Here is a 20,678-nt window from a genome sequence, read left to right as displayed (position 1 = left end):
ATTTATTTTTCCAGTGGCGATTCAGACATCAGATTAGCCTTACATATGTTGTTCATGTGAGAAGTTACAAAATTGTGTATTTTGTAGTTTAATTCAGAGGTGTTACACAGTTAAACAATGCAGAGGTGTTGCTTAATTCAGTGTATGCCGATGGTTAGTTGACAGTGGCAGGCTGTTGTCCAGGCTTACTGAGCGCAGACACACACACACACGCACACACAGGCATGCATGCACACAGAAGAAGAGACAGATACAAACACAGACACATCCTTCATCCACAGAGACCTGACTGATAGCCTGATCCATTTCCTGTATCCATTAGGGGCGGCTCTAGATTATGCAATTCATCCCAAGGCTATCATCCACCTCTATCAATAATAAACATCTCCACGAAACTAGGGCTAGCCTCAGAGGATGGAGACGGCACCGCCCAGCACGTTCTACTTCTGATGAAACCCTCTGCCTGCTCGGCCTATACAGAGCACCGCATTTGCTTTCCACACGACTTGTCTTCGGCTGCCGAGACCCCCAGGCACAATCTTTACTTATGCCTTCTCGCACTTATCAAAGCTGCAGCTCTATCAATTCTGACAGACATCTCAGTGCTTATGGTGGTGGCTGAGAGCACCTGTGGCTCATGACAAGAGACAGACGCTCTCGTCCAAGATTCCTCAGCCTCTCTGATGTGGCCTCTTTCTTTCCATCATCTAGTCCCGTCGTCATGTGATTGATGGCTGGTTCAGTGTTTGTGATATGACCCAGGGTGGGGTTGGTAAGAGAGCTCAGAAACGGGGGGAGAAAGTGCGTCTTTTAACACACACACATCTTGTCGGATGTTAATGAATATGCATTCTGTTTGAGCTACTCACATGGGACTTCTGTCAGAGGTTAATCCCTCATGTCGCTTGCTGACACTCAGGTCTGCGACTGTTGTCCCATCACATTACTGCTAAAAACTGAAACATCGTTTTTTTTCTACTGCTTCTGGTCTGGTAACAGCAAAGACTTACCAAAATAAAGTTTTTTTTTTTTTTTTTTTTTTTTTTCATTTATCCATTTCTATTAGTCTATCTTTATTGAGTTTATATTATCTAAGAATGCACATGTATGCATCCACAGGACACTGTTCACATGCATTTTGGTGTTTTCAGTGCCATATTCTTCTCGTGCAGCTCTTCCAAAAGTTACAGTGAACAGACTGCTTATTCAGCGTACTCCTGAACATGTACAATGGCTACACTCATAAGAACTGTTAAAGCCAGTGAGAATTCACTCTTTTCTAATAAGAGAACAGGATATCCTGTTTAATTTTTTTCTAGCTGATACAGGTATCGGGAGGTCTTGCAGATTTTTCAATTCAGTGTCTTTCTCAAGGACAATTTGAAATGTGGAAAGGATAAAAGTCAGTAACTAAACCACCCCTCTCTCTAATAATGTTCTGCTCAGCTGTGTAGTCGAGTACTTTTTGATTCACTATGTCGTATTATAGTATCATTTTATCAGTGGCTGACAAAGGAAAAAGACAAAAAAACTTTTTTTATAAAAAAAAAATCAACTCCTTTGAAAAAAAAAAAGTTGTCAAAGTACTTTAAATAAGGTAGAAACCAGAATGGATCTGATGACCAAAAAGGTTGGTATTTTATATGACTTTTTCTTTTTTTTTTTTTTTTAACTGATGGGTCAAGAAGAAAAAAAAAACACACTGATCTGATTACCCTAAGGAAATAAAAGATGCAGAGAAAAAAAAATCAGTTGCTTTTTTCTGGAGGACATCAAAGAGCTAAGCTTAGTCGCTAACCTAACCTACCATCTCAAGATACAGACCTCTTAATGATTCATTGACACAAGAATGGGGTGGGCATACTTATCTTTTCCTCTAAAGCTTTGAAGTTGTGCATATTTATATTAAAAAAAAGGTTCATCAAGGAAAAATATAAATGCATTTTGAATTTCACAACATTTAATGATTAATCCATTACATAGCTTTAGAATGATCTTATTATCTATCTAATTCTACTTGTTCCCAGAGCAGTTTCCATTGATTCTAGTATTTTTAAACTTGAATTATCATGAAACAGTCCTTGGAAAGACACATCGGGGCTGTTTTGAGACAAGATATAGTGCAGTCAAGTGGCCGGTAACAAATATGATCAAATGTCAGAAACATTACAATTGAATTCACGTCTCTGAAATCTTTTCATTTCAAAATATGAAAACTGTGTTGGTGTTGGTTGGTGTTGCAAAGGGTCACAAAGCCAAAACTGGATAACACGTGTTAAACCCATTTATGTCACCATGGTTTATCCCATGTCACTGTGTTAGTCTGAAACAGGTACTTGTCAGATTATTAGCCCCATGCTGGGAAACTGTCCTTCTTTCATATGGGCATCAGGGACAACCAAAACCCTAAGTAAGAAGAGTAGTGACTGGTGTGGCTGGTTTGTCTGAGATAATGGTCACTGACAGAGTTGGGTTCAATTTTCTTCCAGTTCTAGTTATGTCAAACTTGTTTTTCTAGACAGAATAGACTTGGTTTGAGTTAGTACCAACTGAAATAAAGTTCCAGAGAAATGCTGAGACCCAGAGGCCGGGCAAAGTTTTATTTTGCCTGAGAAAAACTTTAGCAAAGCCATGCCACACTACCCCAGACATTTAGAAACAGTCAATGTCAGAGGAGGTGAACAGAAAAAAAACCAACAAACCAACAACGGATCCCTGAGGAGTGCCGTCACAGTGACAAATCTGTTCTGTGCCTGACACTGTGTTGTATCATACAGACCGCCTGGACAGAGGAGTGTCAAGTGTTGTCTGAGTAAGTGACAAACTCTTCTCCCATGATGCCTTGCTATGTTTACGAACACTGGTCAAGTCCTTTCACTGGAAAGAAAGACAATGAGAGGGTACCAGAGGACAGAAACGAGGGAGGGTGAGCTATTTGGACAAACGAGGGGGAGAAAGAGACAGAAAGAAATGGAAGAGACGGGAGTTACTGTGACAACGGAAAGATGGAGAGAGATTGAGGAAGACTGGGAGGTGGCTGGCTTGTGCTTCTGCTCTTTAACCGCTTGGCAGTCTTCTCTTGATTAGGGCCTAGCCCGCCAGTCCCTGCGGAGTCTCCCCAGCCGAGTCACAGGAGACAGGCTCCTCTGTAATAGTGTCTGACAGGCCAGCCAGAGCCACGGTGGAGCTGACACAGATGCTCCGTTTTTCAGGAGAGACGCCCGACACAATTCCTGCCCAAGTCCTGTGTCTGCATTCTCAGCTTTCTCTAAGTGGTCTGAATGTAATGGACAACTTCAAGCCCATATGTGATAGAAATTAATGTTGTCACTGATAAATGTTAATCATATGCAGTATATCTTGGGGCTGAGGTATAAAGAAGCAGCCACTTTTTCACACATCTCTGTGTTTTATTCTAATTCTAATTAGGAAAAAAATAAAATGCAGTTGTGATTAGAATCACCTAATCAAAACCTAATGTGATTACAGACAGCGCACTAATACGTCTGCCCTGAGATGCAAAACACATTAACAAATCAGACATCACAGTGGCATCTCTCAAAACAAATCAACCGGTCAGAAAACACAACACCACAGATAAATGCAGCAAACCAGAAAACTTAGCCACAAAATTAGGAATCCTGCCATTTTTACTGTGACAGAAAGGTACTGAATGTTATGCTACAAGGACACGGCTGAAATCAATCTCAATCGACAGCTGTCCAACAAATATTTTTTCAAATCAATTAAAATTTTTTGTCACTTTTTATCACATGGAGACTCTGGGAAACTGGATGAACATTTTCACTGTTTTCTGACATTTTAAGGACAAGTAATCAATTCAGAAATGACACTCTGTGGATTAACTGAACAGGATTTATATTCAAATGTATATATATATTAAAGCACCCTTGGGCAACCAGCGTGGAGAGAGCGACCTCCCAGACTGAGTAGAAAAATGAGCACCCTTCACCTGACCTCTCAGGAAAAAAAAAAAAAAAAAAAATCATCATCATTTCATCTTCCCCAACACTGTGGTGGCAGCAGAACATGGCTGTACAAACAGTGGAGAAAATACTTTCTCACTAAACTCACAGGCTTCCCACATGCATCATAAAAATTCTGTTCACTGTTGTGCTACACATTCATACAGCTTATCAGTGCTTGTGCATGCTGTTTAAAGCTTACTTAAAAAGTCTGCATCAAAAAGAAAACTAAAAGTATAGCAAACAGTACATAACAGCACATGTTAAATAAATCATGTCAACAGCTCACCCCATGCAACACACCAGCATGTGTCAAATATGTAATTCCTTGTTACTTGCTTTGTTTTGGCTGCACGCTCTCACATTTTCAGACCACAAATGTGCGGCTTAGAAACTCGCCTCCTGTACCAACTGATCTTGCTGATTTTAATTGGTATATTTATCATGCAAAGACAAGAGGTGGTTGTGCCCCACCACAGAGACCTCTGATAAAAGAGATGTGAGAACCTGAAGAATTAATTGACCCAAATTACAAAAAGGCAAAAATATTTTCACACAGGTGGTGTTTGCCTGCACACATCGCTCTGGTTTTACTATGCCACGGCATTGAAGTATCCGGCTTTGATACTTCTGCTCTACTGTGACGGTGGAGATTTCATTTGTCTTCCTCAAAGCATTAAAATAGTACTTTAGAAACTTGGAAACCTTTACACAAACTACCCAGGATATTCCAAAGATCTTTGTAGGGAATATCATTTTTATTTTATGAAGCAGTTACAAGCATTCGGACGAACAACAAAATGCTTAGAACTACCAAATTCTATTTGCTGCATCACCCCCATTGTGATGGAGTTGCAGCAGAAATCTCAGATGTATATCTCAAAAGCTGAGCAGATAAAATAGAGTCTACCAGCATGGAAAAAAATCCACTTGGGTTAAATATTTTTGTACTTTGTGATTAGAATGAACAGAAACTTTAACATTAAAGGGCTCACAACTCTCCTACAGGCACTGACAAACCGGCTGGAAGACCACATATATGAGAGCAGTAATTGGAAAAAGACAGATGAGAGGATGGAAGGAATGACAGACGGCGTAGAGACATGGGGAGATGCAGGGTTGAAAGAAGTGGAGTTGAGAGGATTATGGTATGCAAAGTACTGATGAAACAATCCACTGCTTATCTTATATGTAAAATAGGGATACATTAATTTGCTTGGGTAAAGCAACAGAGCATTGAACTGACTTTATCTACCACACAACATCAACACAAATTCAACAGCAAAACTTTGCCGTATTCAAGGTCACGTTTAGTGAAAATTCTGCTTTTACAGTCGAGCATGTAGAGTCGAGTAGTACAGTGTGAAAGAAGCTAACAGTAAAGAGATACGACGTGGATCTAAAGTTCCACAATAAATGTATGTGGCATGCTTTGTCGTCACAGCAAAAGCTCTCGTTAATATCATTTCACCGAAGGCAACTAACATGACTGATTAAGTAATGAGATTATCTTAAATTTACAGAAATAAGTGTCATGCATGTGGGTGTTAGAAAGCAACTCGCTTTTGGCAATGTCACATTATTATTATTATGTAAGGAGCCAGACTACCTTGGAGGGTAAATGAGCCAATAAACAATATTTGACTCAAAATGCAGTTTGGAAATGATTTGTTTTAAAAAATTAGGATCAATCCATAGATCTTTAGTCCATGATGGCACTTAACATCATCTTTTAGTCACAGATGATTGTTTATCATCATCTTTCCCTGCTGTTACAGCTTCAACGTGTGTCCAGTTAGACACACGAGCCAGAATCAGGAACTTCACCATTATTCAAAATCTCAGTCCCAGTCCGTTTGCATGGCCCTGGATAAAAAGATGGTAAATGAATGCAAATATATGGAATGGGGTCTGCATCAGAAGCATGGTGTCGTACCACCTGGGCCTGTGTGAATATGTATCTGTGTAATCGTAGGTATTTCATTATTTTACATTCCATGTGGTTAGCCTCTTTGTGAGGATTTGTGTGGGAGTTGTGTATGTGTGCGTCTGTGTGAAAGGAGGGTTGGAGGGAAAGGGCGGGCCAGTTGTGTTTCCGCAGTTCGAGGAGAATACGAGCTTTTGTGGCCTGCGTGTGTTTTTGAAAGATGTGTACTAAAGCGTTTTCACAGGTCCTTGTTTAGTGCAATATGAAGGGCGCGCTGCCCTTCCACACCCTCCCATCAACATCATATAAACCCACATTAGCTCTCATCCCCTCTCTGAAGCGCTGCAAGCTTCAGCAGTCCAGCCATCACAACCCAAACATTAGACGGCTTCTGGCAGTGAAAAGCAGGAGAGCAGTTTGAGGTCAGGCATTACAGCCAATAGTTGCCACATCAAACAACCAGCAGGGAGCATATTGAAGACCAAATGTGCTGCCAACATTATGCTAAATTCTTTTATATAAAGTCAATAAGTACGCCATGCTAGCTGAACCTACCTTATGATGCTGACTGTGTTTTAGGAGGATACTGTCTGCATGTAAAGGAACGACTACAAGCTACTGTTGTGTGAGCTTACAGAAGATCCAATCATACTTCCTCTTTCTGCATGGCGTAGCATGAGGGTCTGGGTGATGTAAATTTACTCATCTATCCATGTCCACAAGGGTCTGCTAGGATTTCTGTTTATGACAGTATTGACTGTATGCAAACAAAGGGACATGTCTTACAGAGCCCACGTTTGGAGACCCTTCATGTAGCAGAAACAGTCCACACCTGCTGTCCATCCTGCCGTCTACATTCGTGTCTGTTTAGGAGCATATTAATCAGTACAATTAATCAGTGGGTCAGACCATTCATTGACTCATCAGACCACCCAACCAAACCTCGTCCCTGAGATCTTTTGCCGTGAAGGAGTGTTGCACTTCTTCCATCTTTGTTGCGAAACACACATTATTTGCATGCCGACAAGTGGTCACTTATCAGGAGAACATGCACGCAGGTTGTTTTACGTATTTAAATGAACAGCCAGTGCTGTTGTTTTTTCTGGAGAGGATAATCTCTCATGTAATGCTGCAGGTGCCCATGAATTGGGTCCAACTAAAGAATGTTTTCATTTTGCATTCTGTTTCATGTGCCAATAGGAATGTTTAGATTGCCACCATGGCATCTGTGTTGAGTCCCAGCCAATGCTGGTGAGTTAAAAGTACAATTAATTTTCGTGACTGCAATGTCCATTTCTTTCTATTTTTTTTCCACACACTCAGACACAACTGTGATGTTTTAACACACTATTTGAAACAGCATTAAGTGAAATCTTTAGAGCTGTTTTCAAAACAGCCTGAAGGAAGAGGCATAAAATTCTCTAAGTTATGTTGATTTTATTGCCTTTTCATTTAAATTTAACTACCACTTAAATACTTCCCTGCACTCTCACACCGTGTGGTAGATATTTTGTGTAATGCATTTTGAATGTGGGTGAAACCTCATTCTTGAAGCTTGCAGTCTGAACAATTATTGCGTTTTGCATTACACTGCATTTTTATGAGTGGAATAATGGAATTTACCTGAGCAGTTATGAATTATTTATAATAATATTAACATCAGTCATCTGAGGGTCTACATACAAATTATATAGCACTACACACGTAGTAATTCTGGTCAATTATAACTCAAGAGCACTTGGATTTATACGTCTGACGCCATAACACAAACATACCAACAACCACAAAGATAAAATAGTATATGAGTATAGTTATCAAGCATCCTTCATAAATGCTAGTAGCCAGAAAGAGGACAGAGGGATCAGGCAACATCAGCATGAGCCAGTGAGAGCCCTAAAACAGCAGGAACACAATCACTGCATATAATTGGATGCATTTGTCTTGTTTGTTCTGCAAAACATTCAAAACCAGAAAGCATCATCCTGTGGTCAAACCTAAAGATATCCCATCTGGCTACAGGCTGTGTCTCTGACAGTGCCATATTTCTAAGTCCTGACAACAAGCCATGCCTCATTCAGGCATTATTCGGGGCATACTATATCAGGAAAATTCAGTTGATGTGAGGTTACTGGTGCCAGCCACAGAAAAAAAAAAGAGTTTGCAGTCAGAACTTGGCAGAACTTTCTTGTATTTATTTTATTGACATGTGTACTGAATCTGGATAACTCGTTTTTTGACTTGTCTACAGTCAGCAGCCCTGTGCTGCAGCACCGTGCTGCTGACTGACATAAATGACCCATCACATTACTTACATCTGCTGTGTTAACATCTGCCTCCCATTCATCTGCAAAATCTTCCACAGGAGTCTCCCTAAACCTTGGGCACTTTTGCAGATATTCCACTCACAACATGCAGCAACGAAATGTCTAACTTGTAAACAAACCTGCTGCTACCCTCAAAACCACAGACGCGGCTTTGCAGCTCCCTGCCCTTTGTGACTTGAACACCTTTCAAAAATAGTTACTGTATATTTGGATTTTTTTTTTCCTTCCAGCTGAACTTTCAAAAGATGAGCTTGCACACATTTTATTAGATGTTTTTTTTCTTATGTACTTTTGCTTAGACCTTTTCCTCCAAACTCTTGCAATGCATTTCTGTTTATTTTTCCACTGTTGGCCATTTTAACTTACCACTGACAGACTGTCATGTTAATTCACATTCAGAAACAAAAACTGCTTGTATTGGCAAATATTCACTATCCTCTGGTTTTTCAGTTTCTTACCCTCCAATTTGTTTAAATCACATTCACAACATTCACATTTGTTCTAAATCAGTCTAAGAAATATGCGGTTATTTCATTGACATGAAACAATTTTATAAATTACAGTGTGAAAGACGGACGGATGAACAAATGATATAATTACTGTTATTCACAACCTACATGAACTAGGGATGATGTTCCTGGTATGTAAAACAGTACTCTCAGCCACCCCAAACCCTCCCATCTCCTCTCCAGAGACTGAATTAACTGCTTGACCTGTTGCACTAATACCGTAAGCAGTATTTAAGTTTCAGTAACATCACGTCTCCAAGAGTAATATACAGGAGCCATTGTTACCAGTTACTGCAGGAAGAAAAACGCAATCCTGAACTAAATGCAACCACAGACCTACTGGAAATTAAACAAAATGCAATGCAAAATGCATTTTTATGTTTTGTTTGATACTTGGCAAAGTAGTTCTAACTAAACATTAAAAATCCATAAAATGACCATGCTTTAGAAAAACAATATATATGTTTGTCAATTTGGAATTAAATACTTTCCTGTGATTTCTGCATTCGAACTGCATTTATTTAGAATCTCAGGCAGAATAAAGACCAGGATTAAAAAAAAAAAAAAAACAACAACAACAAAACAACAGAAAATCAGAGCTGGATGTAGAGTTTGTGTGTAGTTATGAGAAATAGTTCCAGTGATTCCCCATGTTCACAATATATTACAAAGCACCATTACAGAAAGCAATGAAATGTGCCATTTACCCTTTGGTGGACAGTTTTAGTTGAAGTGTTTCACAGCGCCATGAGCACACATATTTTTAGAATGGACTACCCCTTTGGGAATCAGCACTGTGACCTGACATTAACAAAACCAAACTGGCAACAATGGCTTTTCCCAGCAGCTATTGTGAGATGAATTACAAAGAAATGTTATGTGATTAGTCAGGGTGTGATGTTAGCTGACAAATAAAGCAACTCATTTTCTGGTATGGGAGAGAGAACATGTTGCTTTGCGGCAGTTTGACTCCAGTTAGTGAGTGAAAGTCTTGGCTCTTTCAAGAGTCAGTGTGAGGCGAATCTAATGCATCTTGGCAATGAATAGTGTCCATTGATTCCACCACATCAAACTCACTTCCTCTTCACAGAGCCCCTTGCGTGTCTCTTCCTTGGGGTTTTTTAGTGTGTGAGAGGGTGTGCACATGCATCCATAGATTCTGCCGGGACAAAGAAAATCCATCCAAGCTGAGAATTTATCCAACTTTAATGTCTCCTCTGACAGTCCTGAACGAACTGCCCACAGGAGGAAAGTCTTGGACCTATTTATTTGACACTGATTGGGAGTGACTGATTATTTGGGGCATGGTAACAGTTGCTAGGCCAGGAAGGTCATGTTTATGTTGACTGATGAAATAAAGACACTGACAGCAGGAACCTTCCACACCAACAAACACATGATGCATAGCTGAGCTGACCTCAAACCCACGGTATTAAGCCAGAATTTGTGGTATGACCTGCTCTTTTCTGAGAGCATTGAGAGCGCCTCAGTGCACAGTAACACCAGTATCAGTGTGAGATCTCCTGAAGAGAAATGGAGCAGTAATGTCATTTATCTACAGGCCTCTGTTAACGTTTGCTCCCAGGGAAGTACGAAATTGAGATAAAAGCTGGTGACCAATCGAGTGTCAGCCTGCCTAGTGCCTGCTTGTGCTGATGACGTGCTGATAAAAGCGCCGGATGAGAACACGTGCCGTGTCTTCAGATCTCAGTGGCTTCATTTATCTAGGGCTCTGCATAGCATATTAGTCTGCAAAGCTTGCAAACATTACACCAAAATCAATACTCAGCTGACTGCTTTGCTCCTTTTTTTTTTATTATAGGTCTGGCCATAAAGTTGAAAGAGTCATTATGAAGAACGGCATAATTTTCCAGATTTATGCCATTAAAGTAAGCCTTTCAGTCCTTGGCCTCATCAATGGCAGTCTTGTTTATGACGGTTGGGAGTGTACAGTGGTCCAGGATAGTGACATGGGGTTTCACGGGGAACTATAAACTGGGCTCATGCTACGCATCCACCTCCCCTCAGGGCTAATATTGTCCTATCAAGACAATGGACTTCGATCCAGTTAATTATACAAGTCTTTAAAAATATTTTACCTTTCACCTCAACATGTTTCCAGTAACGTAAATGTTTATTACATAAGTGTTTATTAACATATGCTAAGTTTTCTATATGTACATCCATTTTGTTTTCTTCAAGAGCACTTTTAAGTCCTGGGAATCGTGCTGTGAACACCTGACATCTGAATTTATTCAGTTCTAAGGACATATGGTCTTACTTTCTTATAAAGACATCTTGTGTTGAAATCGATCAATCAATTTTGTGTTTTCTGAAAGCAGACACACAGCTCACAGAGTTTTGCCCATCAGCTGCTCACGTTCCAAATCCTCAAATACATATCAAAGCTTCCTGTCTTTCATGCCTCTTCTCTGTTGTTGATTTAATTAATGAAGTTAATCTACACCTACCAGCCAATCAGAATCCAGAATTTTCAGTGGCCCTGATAAAAAAAATGTGTTAATTAAACATTTTTTGAAGCTGCGCTTGATTACTGCAATTGATAGTAAGCTAGTTAGCCAAACATGGTAATGATTCCGTCTTATGTTAGAGCAGATAAAGACACTGTTTAATTCATTCCTTACACTTTTTCTCATGAGTTTTTGGTTTTGAAAAGGATACAAAAAGAGACACCTCCCTTCAAACTCTTTGAATACAGAGTATCGCGCTTCCTATAGCCTAGCCTAATACAAAGTGTGACTGGCTTGCTATTAATAGTTACAGTTGCTACGCTGAGACAGTCAGCATTCAGCGACTAGCCAATTACATCTCAAAAGAAAAATTAAAAAAAAGTAAAATAAAAATAGAAACATCACAAGTCTTACCTTGAAATCGCAAATGCACGTCACCATGTTCCCAATTCTTAGACACTCGCCATCAAACTTGCATGTGTTGGTGTCGCACAAGAAAAGGTCTGTGTCCCGGTCATCAAAACCTGGAGGACCAAAGCCAACAAGAGACATCAGTGACTAAGTGTTTCTCTGTTCAGCCCTAAAGCAACTCTAACCTGAGCCCCATTCAGGGTCGTCCATAATGAGCTTCTGCCATTAGTCATGGCTCCCACAGCACGACGCACTGTTTGATCACATACTGTGCACTTTAAAAAGACAATGCGAGTCCCTGTCCTTAGCTGCCACAATGACAAAATACATTCAAAAACCACTAGTCTTTGGACCCTACTAAAATAAAATATATTTCTTCATTTGGTGTTTTGATGATATCCCATTTGTGCTCAATAAATGTGACATCTGGTGACCGTAGAGGCCATGGCATATGACTGACATAATTTTGTGCCCTGTATGGAAGCATCTGTATTCATCGTGTTATTTAGGTTTTTCCTTTGACATTTGTTTGTGCACAACAAGGCTGACTCCCGGGGCGTTGTCCTGGAGAAGCAAACCTGGGATATGATCTGATTCAGGCTGCGTTAGGGATCTCAAATGACTCCAACAAAGCATCCTGAATCAAATCAAAGAGTCACATGGGCATGAGACTGTAGACTGAGCTCAAGGCTATTAGGCTACCTGAACTGATTGCTTACAAAAAGCAACCCCATGTACAAGTGGGCTTTTGCATTTCAAAGTACATAGGTCTAAATTTAACCAAATTCCAGCTGACATCGAGCTGGAACTTTTCCTTGTTAAAGCATTATGATTTATCCTAGTGGCCCCGTTTTACCCAACAGTAGGCTATAATCTCATTAATGCCAAGGTGAAGGAAGCAGCGGTGATGTTTGCTGTAGATATAAATTCAAATTACTGGTGAAAAAGTCCAACTCTTTCCAGTATGAAAAAGAAGATATTTGCACAGTCATCCTAATTCATGAGGAGATACACATTTTTCAGTAGCATTATTTTTTGCAGAGGCTTGAGCTGTTAAGGGGAAAGTCAGAGAAAAACAAAACAAAAGTAAAAACATACACTGTAGTTATTCTGATGAAGTAGTAACATAAAGCCATCTGACTTTACCTTGTTTCAGGATGTCGTGTAGTCCCCATAGAAGACTTTTCTGACTTTCAGTTTGTTTGTACTGTGTGTATGTGGAGAGCTTAGAATACAAATCAAGCATTAGAATGAAACTATATAATCTGCTCCATCAGCTTTAAAAGACACTAAAGCCCGACCGATATACCAATGCTTATATTATCTTATCACAGTTATGTCACTGTCTGCATAAATGCTCAGATATGCAAAAGAAAATATAGTTCATTCATGAGTCATAGGGTGTTTTTTAAGGCTGTAGTTTGCATTTAACCGTTATACAGTTTAAAAACATGAGATTTACCATCATCATTGATGATAATACAACTCATATTTTAAGGATCAGACTGTGACCACTGATTACTTGAAGCTTCTTTTTTTAAAAATAACACAGTTTAACCCTTAAACTGTTTCTGTGGATGTGACAGCATAGAAAAATGTGTATATCCACATCATTTAGCCTCTAATAGAAGACATTCATTCATTTTCTAACACTTAATCCTCTGTCAGGGTTGCAGGGGAGCTGGAGCCTATCCCAGCTGACTACACCCTGGACTGGTCGCCAGTGAATCGCAGGGCTGACACACAGACAACCACACACGCACACCTACGGGCAATTTAGAGTAGCCAATTAACCCAACCATGGTATTTTGATATTGTGGGAGGAAGTTGGAGTACCTGGAGAGAACCCACACAGGCACAGGGAGGACATGCAAACATACCCTTCCACACAGAAGGGGTTCGAACCTGGAACCCTCTTGCTGTGAGGCGACAGTGCTAACCACTGCACCACCGTGCCGCCCTCTAATAGAAGATAGTAATGACTAAACATCTTACTGAAGTCATCATGGAAATTGAATCACTACACCAGTTTACGCAATGTACTTTGTTTCATCCATAGCGTGAAGTTGATACGTATTTCACTATACGCCAGCACAATATAGTTAAATCCACAATACAGCATTTCACAGACTGAGCAGACTGATCACATGACTGGATATAGAGGCAACACCTTATATAACAGGTATAAATGTGAGCCACTGATTAAGATAATTAATTTAAACTTCAGACATCATTTTTCTTCAGGTGTGGCTTTGTAGCAGCTTTGGGGCTTGGTAGGTTTCAACATGTATAAAATGTTAGTAAGCAATACATGAAACAAATAATCTAAGCTGGGAAAAAGCCTGAAGTCCAGACAGGCATGGAAAAATTAGAATTTGAAACTGAGGATGAACATCAAAGACGCTCATCTTTGATGTGCAGTTTGTTGCTTTATTTGTCTCAGTTCACGCTCTGTGGCCTCATGGAAAATCATTTTATCCAGAAAGCTATGCATGCAAAGTATTTTACCAATGTGACTCAGTACAGGCAAGTATGCACTGAACATGTTGATAGTTGTTTTATTGTAAATATTTAAATCCTACAGTTAACTATGTGTGCGTGTCCCTTTCTTAGTGACAAGTTTTGTTACTAAGTACCTGAAAAAAAATGTGTCTGTTCTTCCAGATGGTGAGATACTGTTGGTACAAACGTCTTTTAAATGTTACAGAATTAAATTTCAGGCTATTTTAATTAACCTTATTTAACCAGGCAGCTCCAGTGTGAACAGAAATCTCCTAATTGAGTCTTTAACTGATCTCATACGGATATTCTCTGTTGGCATGCCGTCCTCTACAGGGAGCACAAATGTCAAGTTCAGCTTGCTAACAGCTCTCCAGGAGCAGGTAAGACATCACTGTCAGGCTCAAGGACACTTCAGCAGCATGTCTTCGTGTTACACACTTACAACCCGCCACCCCAGTATGTAGCTCTTTGTTTCTGTCACACTTGTTCAAGGTTTTAACGTCATTCAAAAAAATTACATTCAAATAACTTTCACCAACCAACCTGCATCAGCAAGAACACAAACAAGAGAACCTAAAAAATAAATTTAAAGCTGTACTGTACGGGTAATAATCACTGCCAGCTCTCCAGAAGGAACACTTTGAAGCCATCTTTATATTTTTAATCTCCAAGAGGGTTAAAGGTGCCAGTGGTACAAAACCTCATAAGTGATGTACTCAAATAAAAAGTTTAATGAAACTCAGAATAGACATCATGAAAAGGTTGCCTTTTGCCTCTGTAGAAACTTTAACAGGCGAATTTTATCACCAAAAAAAAAAAAAAAAAAGAAATACTCTCAGTGTTTTGGACTCTACCATCCATTTTACGAGCCAGATATTTTACAATGCTATTTTCTATTCATAGATGTCTTATTATAATGGACACTTAGACTCACAACCTTCTGCAACTTAACTATAATAACCAGAGCCCCTCTCCACTTCTAACAGCCCTCCTTGGCATGGAACAACCTATCAGGCAATAATACCCCATGGAAGAGAAGCCCATGCTAAAACGAACCTGCTATTTGCCAGGGTCCTGAATGACCATAAAGTGCAAGCTCTCTGTGCAAATATACAATCATCGAGCCAAGAACAGTGACATGAGAGGTCTCGACGCTTGGAGTGCACGGATGGAACAAAGCCCTTAGCCCAAAGAGGGCCATACGAGGCAATGTGGAAAGCCACAAAAAAAAAAAAACAAAAAAAAAAACTAGCACCCAGGCAACTGGCATGTTAATGGTGCTGACTGGAGAGAGGATTTGTTTTGATGACAATCATAGTACTGCCTAGGTGTATACAAACAACCGGAAATATTACATCCTTTTCAGACCAGCCAGTCGAATCTGGAAAGTCGGGAAATGTTGTTTCATTTTATTATTTTATTATTTATTTATTTAGTGGAAATTACTTCAAGCTATTCATTTGATAGTTTGATTTTAATTTGTTTCAACAAGTTTTCCTGTGGTTAGCAGGCTATGGAAAACAAAAACAGCACTTTTAAATGAAAGGAAAAAGAGAGAATGTGACTCCCCCTCATGCCATTAAACTGTCTTCTTTACCAAGAAACAGATGTGAAGCTTGGACATCTTCAAGAGGCAGTAAGAAAGAATGCATATATCTTGTAAAGAGTACCTTAGAGGGATATATTTCCTTATTGTCTGTATGTATGAACAATAGTGTAACCAAGAATTATAGATAAAAAATAAAAAAAATGCACTTTGTCTACAATAGGATCAGAAAAAAATGTGATGTGTTTACAAGGATGCCAGTGACATATCAGCTTTTGATGTGGATGTCAAGCCTCTGAATGAAACAAGTATAAAACATAATAGAATAAATCTCCCCGATGATCACTTCTCAGAATCATCAGGGCCAACAGGGTGTGGGCTTCAAAGAAAAAAGAGCACAAATCTCAATTAGTTATATGACAATGATTGCCTTCAAGCAAGGACAGATATAGATTTACAGTACTGTACAACCTGAGAGGTAATTTCTCATACTTGTCAGTTAATGGCTTAGGGAATACAATATTCTTAAAAATGTTTTTACTTTCACAGTAATAAATGACGTGCAATCGTCCTGACATGCAAGTTAGTTTTCATCATCCTAGGGATGTGTGTCTTTCAAGCATAAAAGAAATTTGGCCCTTGCTATAGTCCCTTTTCAGATGTTCTTAAATGGCAGCTGTTTTCAGTTCTAAAATCTGAGTGCATATGTTGCAGCATTAATATTAACTAGATTTGTTACAATAAGACATGTCTCTGTGCCATTTAAACATGAGTATAAGTCTTGGCCTGAAAAAGGGGGTTAAAAAAACAGCTAAAAATGTAGTTTATGTGGATTTTTTTGTTTGTTTTGTTTGTTTGTTCAATAGTTCCTGTTCAAATGACACATTTACTGCTTTAGCCTCTAGGTTTATCTAAACTAAACCATTTTCCCTGTTCAGCAGATAATGATACCAACCCTGGCAGCTCTGCACACAATAGAATTTTCTGTCTGTAACAACCACATTTACGCCAATTAAAAAAAGTAAAGAATTTACTGTTACTGTTCTATCTCCAACATCTGGGATCGATTTCAGAGCTGAAAATTAGTTCTGACAACTAGAGAGTGCTTGTCTGAAAAAAAAGAAAAAAATAGTGTGTCTGTATTATACTTCAGAAAAGTACCAACACTTGGGCTTAGATCTCCAATACTTTAAATCATCTTAAAAAAAAAAAAACTCCCTGTGATAAGAATTATCTTTCAAGATGAGCATGTGCAGAACTATAATCACCCAAAGACATAAATCACCCATAGCAGTCAGCATCTGGGAGCTAAGTCTTTTTGATTGGAACAAATTTTGAAAGTACAGTTTATCAAAGAAGTCTCAGTAAGTCACAGAATATTTGTTCAGTCATTTAAACTCATGTTAAAAACTGTATTACTATCAACCATTAAATGCTACACCCTGATTCAAAATCAGAAGCTTAAAGAGCACCATTTAGGTTGGCCTCCCTATTCATGAATGTGTGGAAAAGTAATACAGAAACTGAATTTTCAAAAAGTTTGTATACACTTCAGTAGCGTTGGTGGTTTAACACCCCAAAACAGAGAAGCTGTTGTATGATGTATGTTACATAAACACAGAGCTGCCAAACTCTAGGCCAAGTTCAACAATAAGAAATATGAATCCTACAACTAGGTTTGAAAGGGTTGAGGTTGAAAATATATTTTCATACTCACACACCAGACTTTTAATGATCAGCCTTCTAGGTGTTCAAGGCACAGGGACCAGGCAAGGATTAGAGGAAAGCAAGACTCTAAGTTGCAGTGTGAGGGCAGCAAGTGTAGCACTGGGCAGGTGTCCAGCATTAGCTAATAAGACCTAATGTGCTAGCTAATGATACCAATTGTGTTAGCGAACGATGCCGAAGTTGTCAGCAAAAGATAAGTGATGTGTTAGCTAACGATACCTTACTTGTTGGCTAAAGATACCTATCGTGTTAGCTAATGACACATGCTGTGACATTTTGCTTCACGGTGTTGTAAAGTTTGCTATCACATTTCAGGGTGTACCAAAGCTAGTAGGGATACTCATGCTACTACTACTACTACTGCTGTTACCTACACTGGCAGTAGGTCTAAAACATGAATGAATCTGCAAGGTTGAGCTTCACAGTAAATGATGTGCCACCTGAACAAAACTCAGCTCTACTTTTATGGCGTGCACTACAAGGGAAAGAAAGAGAGGGAGAGACAGAGAGAGAAAAGATAAGAGAAAGAGAGAGAGAAAGAAAGAGGAGCTAAATGAGATGTAGCACATGGCACGAAAACCAGCCCTGTTTCTTTTCCTGTTAGGTAAGGTTTCATCACAAGGACGGTGCGGTGCCAATTTTCAGTTTGTTGTTTATGTCTGTCTGTTCTCTGTACATTTTCACTTTGTATGGTTTCTGTACCTTTTTTACTATAAGCACACAGATTAGAATGAAATCTCACTCTCTCGTACCATCTTCAACAAAATGTTAATGGGTGCTGGTTGATACAGGCTCTGTGCACAGCCCAAGTTGCACTGTGTCAGAGGCCAGGAAAACTTACACTTCCTGCTCCTGCCCTGCCGTTCCAGGAGGAGATTACAGTGAACTGAATAATTAACGAAAACAAGCTGGCAAACATAAAATATTGAAAAGGTAATGTTTATATGCTAACGATTAAGATGGCAAGCGAAGCACTTACTTGTCTAAAAGAGAGCGCTTGTCAGCCAAATGCATCTCCTCCTACCTACCTGGAATTTCACAACACTGAGAAGAACAAGGAGTCCTTCTCCCCTGTTTTAAGCATTGTGCTGATCAATAATTAAGTAGACTAAATTAATAATGAAGGCTGAACAACCACAGTGGTGAGACATCCTTTCTTGACCTCTCTTGGCCTTTTTTTCTCTATCTTTGCAACAGGTTTTCAAATGTTTGTCATGGAGGGAGTTATAGTTTATTAGCATTATGCTTATTAAAAGGCACAATAACTGTGCACTCACATCACAGTGTGAATGAGGTCCTTAAATTACAGTAGGACTCTGCTTCTCCACATGGGAAAATAAAGCATTTTCAGTTACCCAATTTTTAAAACTCCCTCAAAACAGCAAGTTATCACTTAGTAACTTTTCATCCCCTTTGGATTAGACCTTGCCAACACTGCCTTGTCTTATAATTCACAGTTTTATGCCTCTGTTTTCTGTCAGTTATGTGGAGCCTGCATGCAAGAGAAGTACTTTTGACCTGTCTGTTGACAAAGCTTGAAAGCAGATGGCCAATTCTCTCCAGACTACTGGTAATTCACTGCACTTGATGGGATTTACAGGGGGCTTTGCATATTCTGTACTTATCCCTGTCACTTCAACTATCAAAGCATCACATGGCCTTTCAGAGATAACTTTAGCAGGGGGATTCAGTGAAGAAGAGATTGTGGCCTCTTCGCAGAAATTCCCCCACAGGAAATGTAAGATGTATCATGTGGTAAATAAACTATGTGTAGGCATTCATACAGTGCCACCACTTTAACTCTGCAATCTCAGAAAAACAATTTTAATTCTGATAAAGATGAATCTGAATTGCACTGAGTGTGTGAGTGTGTCCTTAAGGAGGCATTCGGCAAGAGATGAACATTACCATTCTGAGCATCAACTTCTTTTTCAGTCTGAAAGAATAAAATGGCAAAAAAGACATGAGCTGATAGCTGGCAAAAGTCTGCAAGTGCACCTATTAAAGATAAGGTAGACTGGATAAAAGCCAAAACTTACAGGCAAAATGCCACCAATGGTTTGACTGTGATAATTACAAAAAATGTTGAACACACACTTAACTGGGCTGGATGAATTTAAAAACCTACCATGCTTGTTTGAAAAGAGTTGGCTTTCCATGGTCACTTAAAAAACTTAATAGAGCGCCAGCATTTGTGCTCATGAAGGAAAATTACCGTCATAACAAGACTTTAACCAACACGTTCCTCATGTAGAAAGAAGGCTGCACTAATTTATATTTTCATATGATTATTGGATTAAATGACTATGAGTATGTGAAAAAGGTCGCTCGAATTGATAAACCCACAAGAATTATTACAGACTGTGCAGTTCCCATCAACTGTAGGAATGTCTTAGATTCTTTTAGTTCACTGATTTGGTTTTATAGACCAAGACTTTACTGTTCTGGTTGACTTGAGTACTGTTACCAGATGCAGCAGGTAGCTGTTTTCAGTTAGAAAAAAGCATAAAGCTTTGATAAACCACTGTGCTCTACCTGCCCAGATTTAAACAGACACAGTTAACAACAATTTGGTGAAGATAGTGGAACATTTATCAGCTAAAGAGCCAGATATTTCCCTCAGGAGATGGTGGAGACCAAAACAGAGCTGTAAAAGGGACAATATTGGAATTGCAGTCATCAGATGGACACAAACATGACTTCAAATGAATGCTAATGTTGCTCCATATCTGGTGGATGTATCATAAGAAAATGTTTGCTAACACGTGTGCCACATTAACTTGATAAGTTGATAATATATGTTGTGTTTTCATCTTGTTTCTAGCTCCTCCAATTGGCTAAAAAATATCAACTAAATTAATAAATAAAAATAAATTGATGCTGTTTAAAGCTGCTCTGGACAACTTCATACCTCAAAGAGTAAAAGTAGGAAGTATAAAGTTAAAAAAGAAAAAAAAAAACATTTGTAAGTCATTTCCAGCTCTTAGTCTACACCTACAGTATGTCAGAATGAATGCCAAAAAAAGTTTTTTTCCCTAGGGTTTGGCATTTTCATATCAAATCTTACTTCTACATCCTGAAAATGAGCTTGCTATGAGTATAAATTAGTTTACTAGTTAGGTCATGATGTAGCAATGTACATAAATAGCAATTTCTCAGCAGACATTTTGACATTTCAGTCATCATCTTTAAATCTCGTGAGGTTTTCCTTTGGCACTTCTTATGTGTACATTAGAGATTTCCACATCCAAATATTACATCTAGATATAATTCA

The 20,678-nt window shown here is 39.0% G+C and overlaps 1 protein-coding gene across 2 annotated transcripts in view; it reads right to left on the bottom strand.

Moving 5' to 3' along the window:
• Window positions 1-20,678, bottom strand: part of tmeff2a (transmembrane protein with EGF-like and two follistatin-like domains 2a) — a 99,270-nt gene that overhangs the window by 75,794 nt on the left and 2,798 nt on the right. For both annotated transcript variants that reach the window (XM_041057497.1, XM_041057498.1), the window contains exon 2: window positions 11,632-11,741. In XM_041057497.1, coding sequence (XP_040913431.1) covers window positions 11,632-11,741 — 110 coding nt within the window. The remainder of the gene's footprint in view (window positions 1-11,631; window positions 11,742-20,678) is intronic.

The sequence above is a fragment of the Toxotes jaculatrix genome, chromosome 15 (assembly GCF_017976425.1).
Source record: "Toxotes jaculatrix isolate fToxJac2 chromosome 15, fToxJac2.pri, whole genome shotgun sequence".
NCBI lineage: Eukaryota > Metazoa > Chordata > Actinopteri > Toxotidae > Toxotes > Toxotes jaculatrix.
The sequence above is the reverse complement of the archived record's forward strand: the minus strand, read 5'-3'. Positions and strand labels throughout refer to the sequence as shown.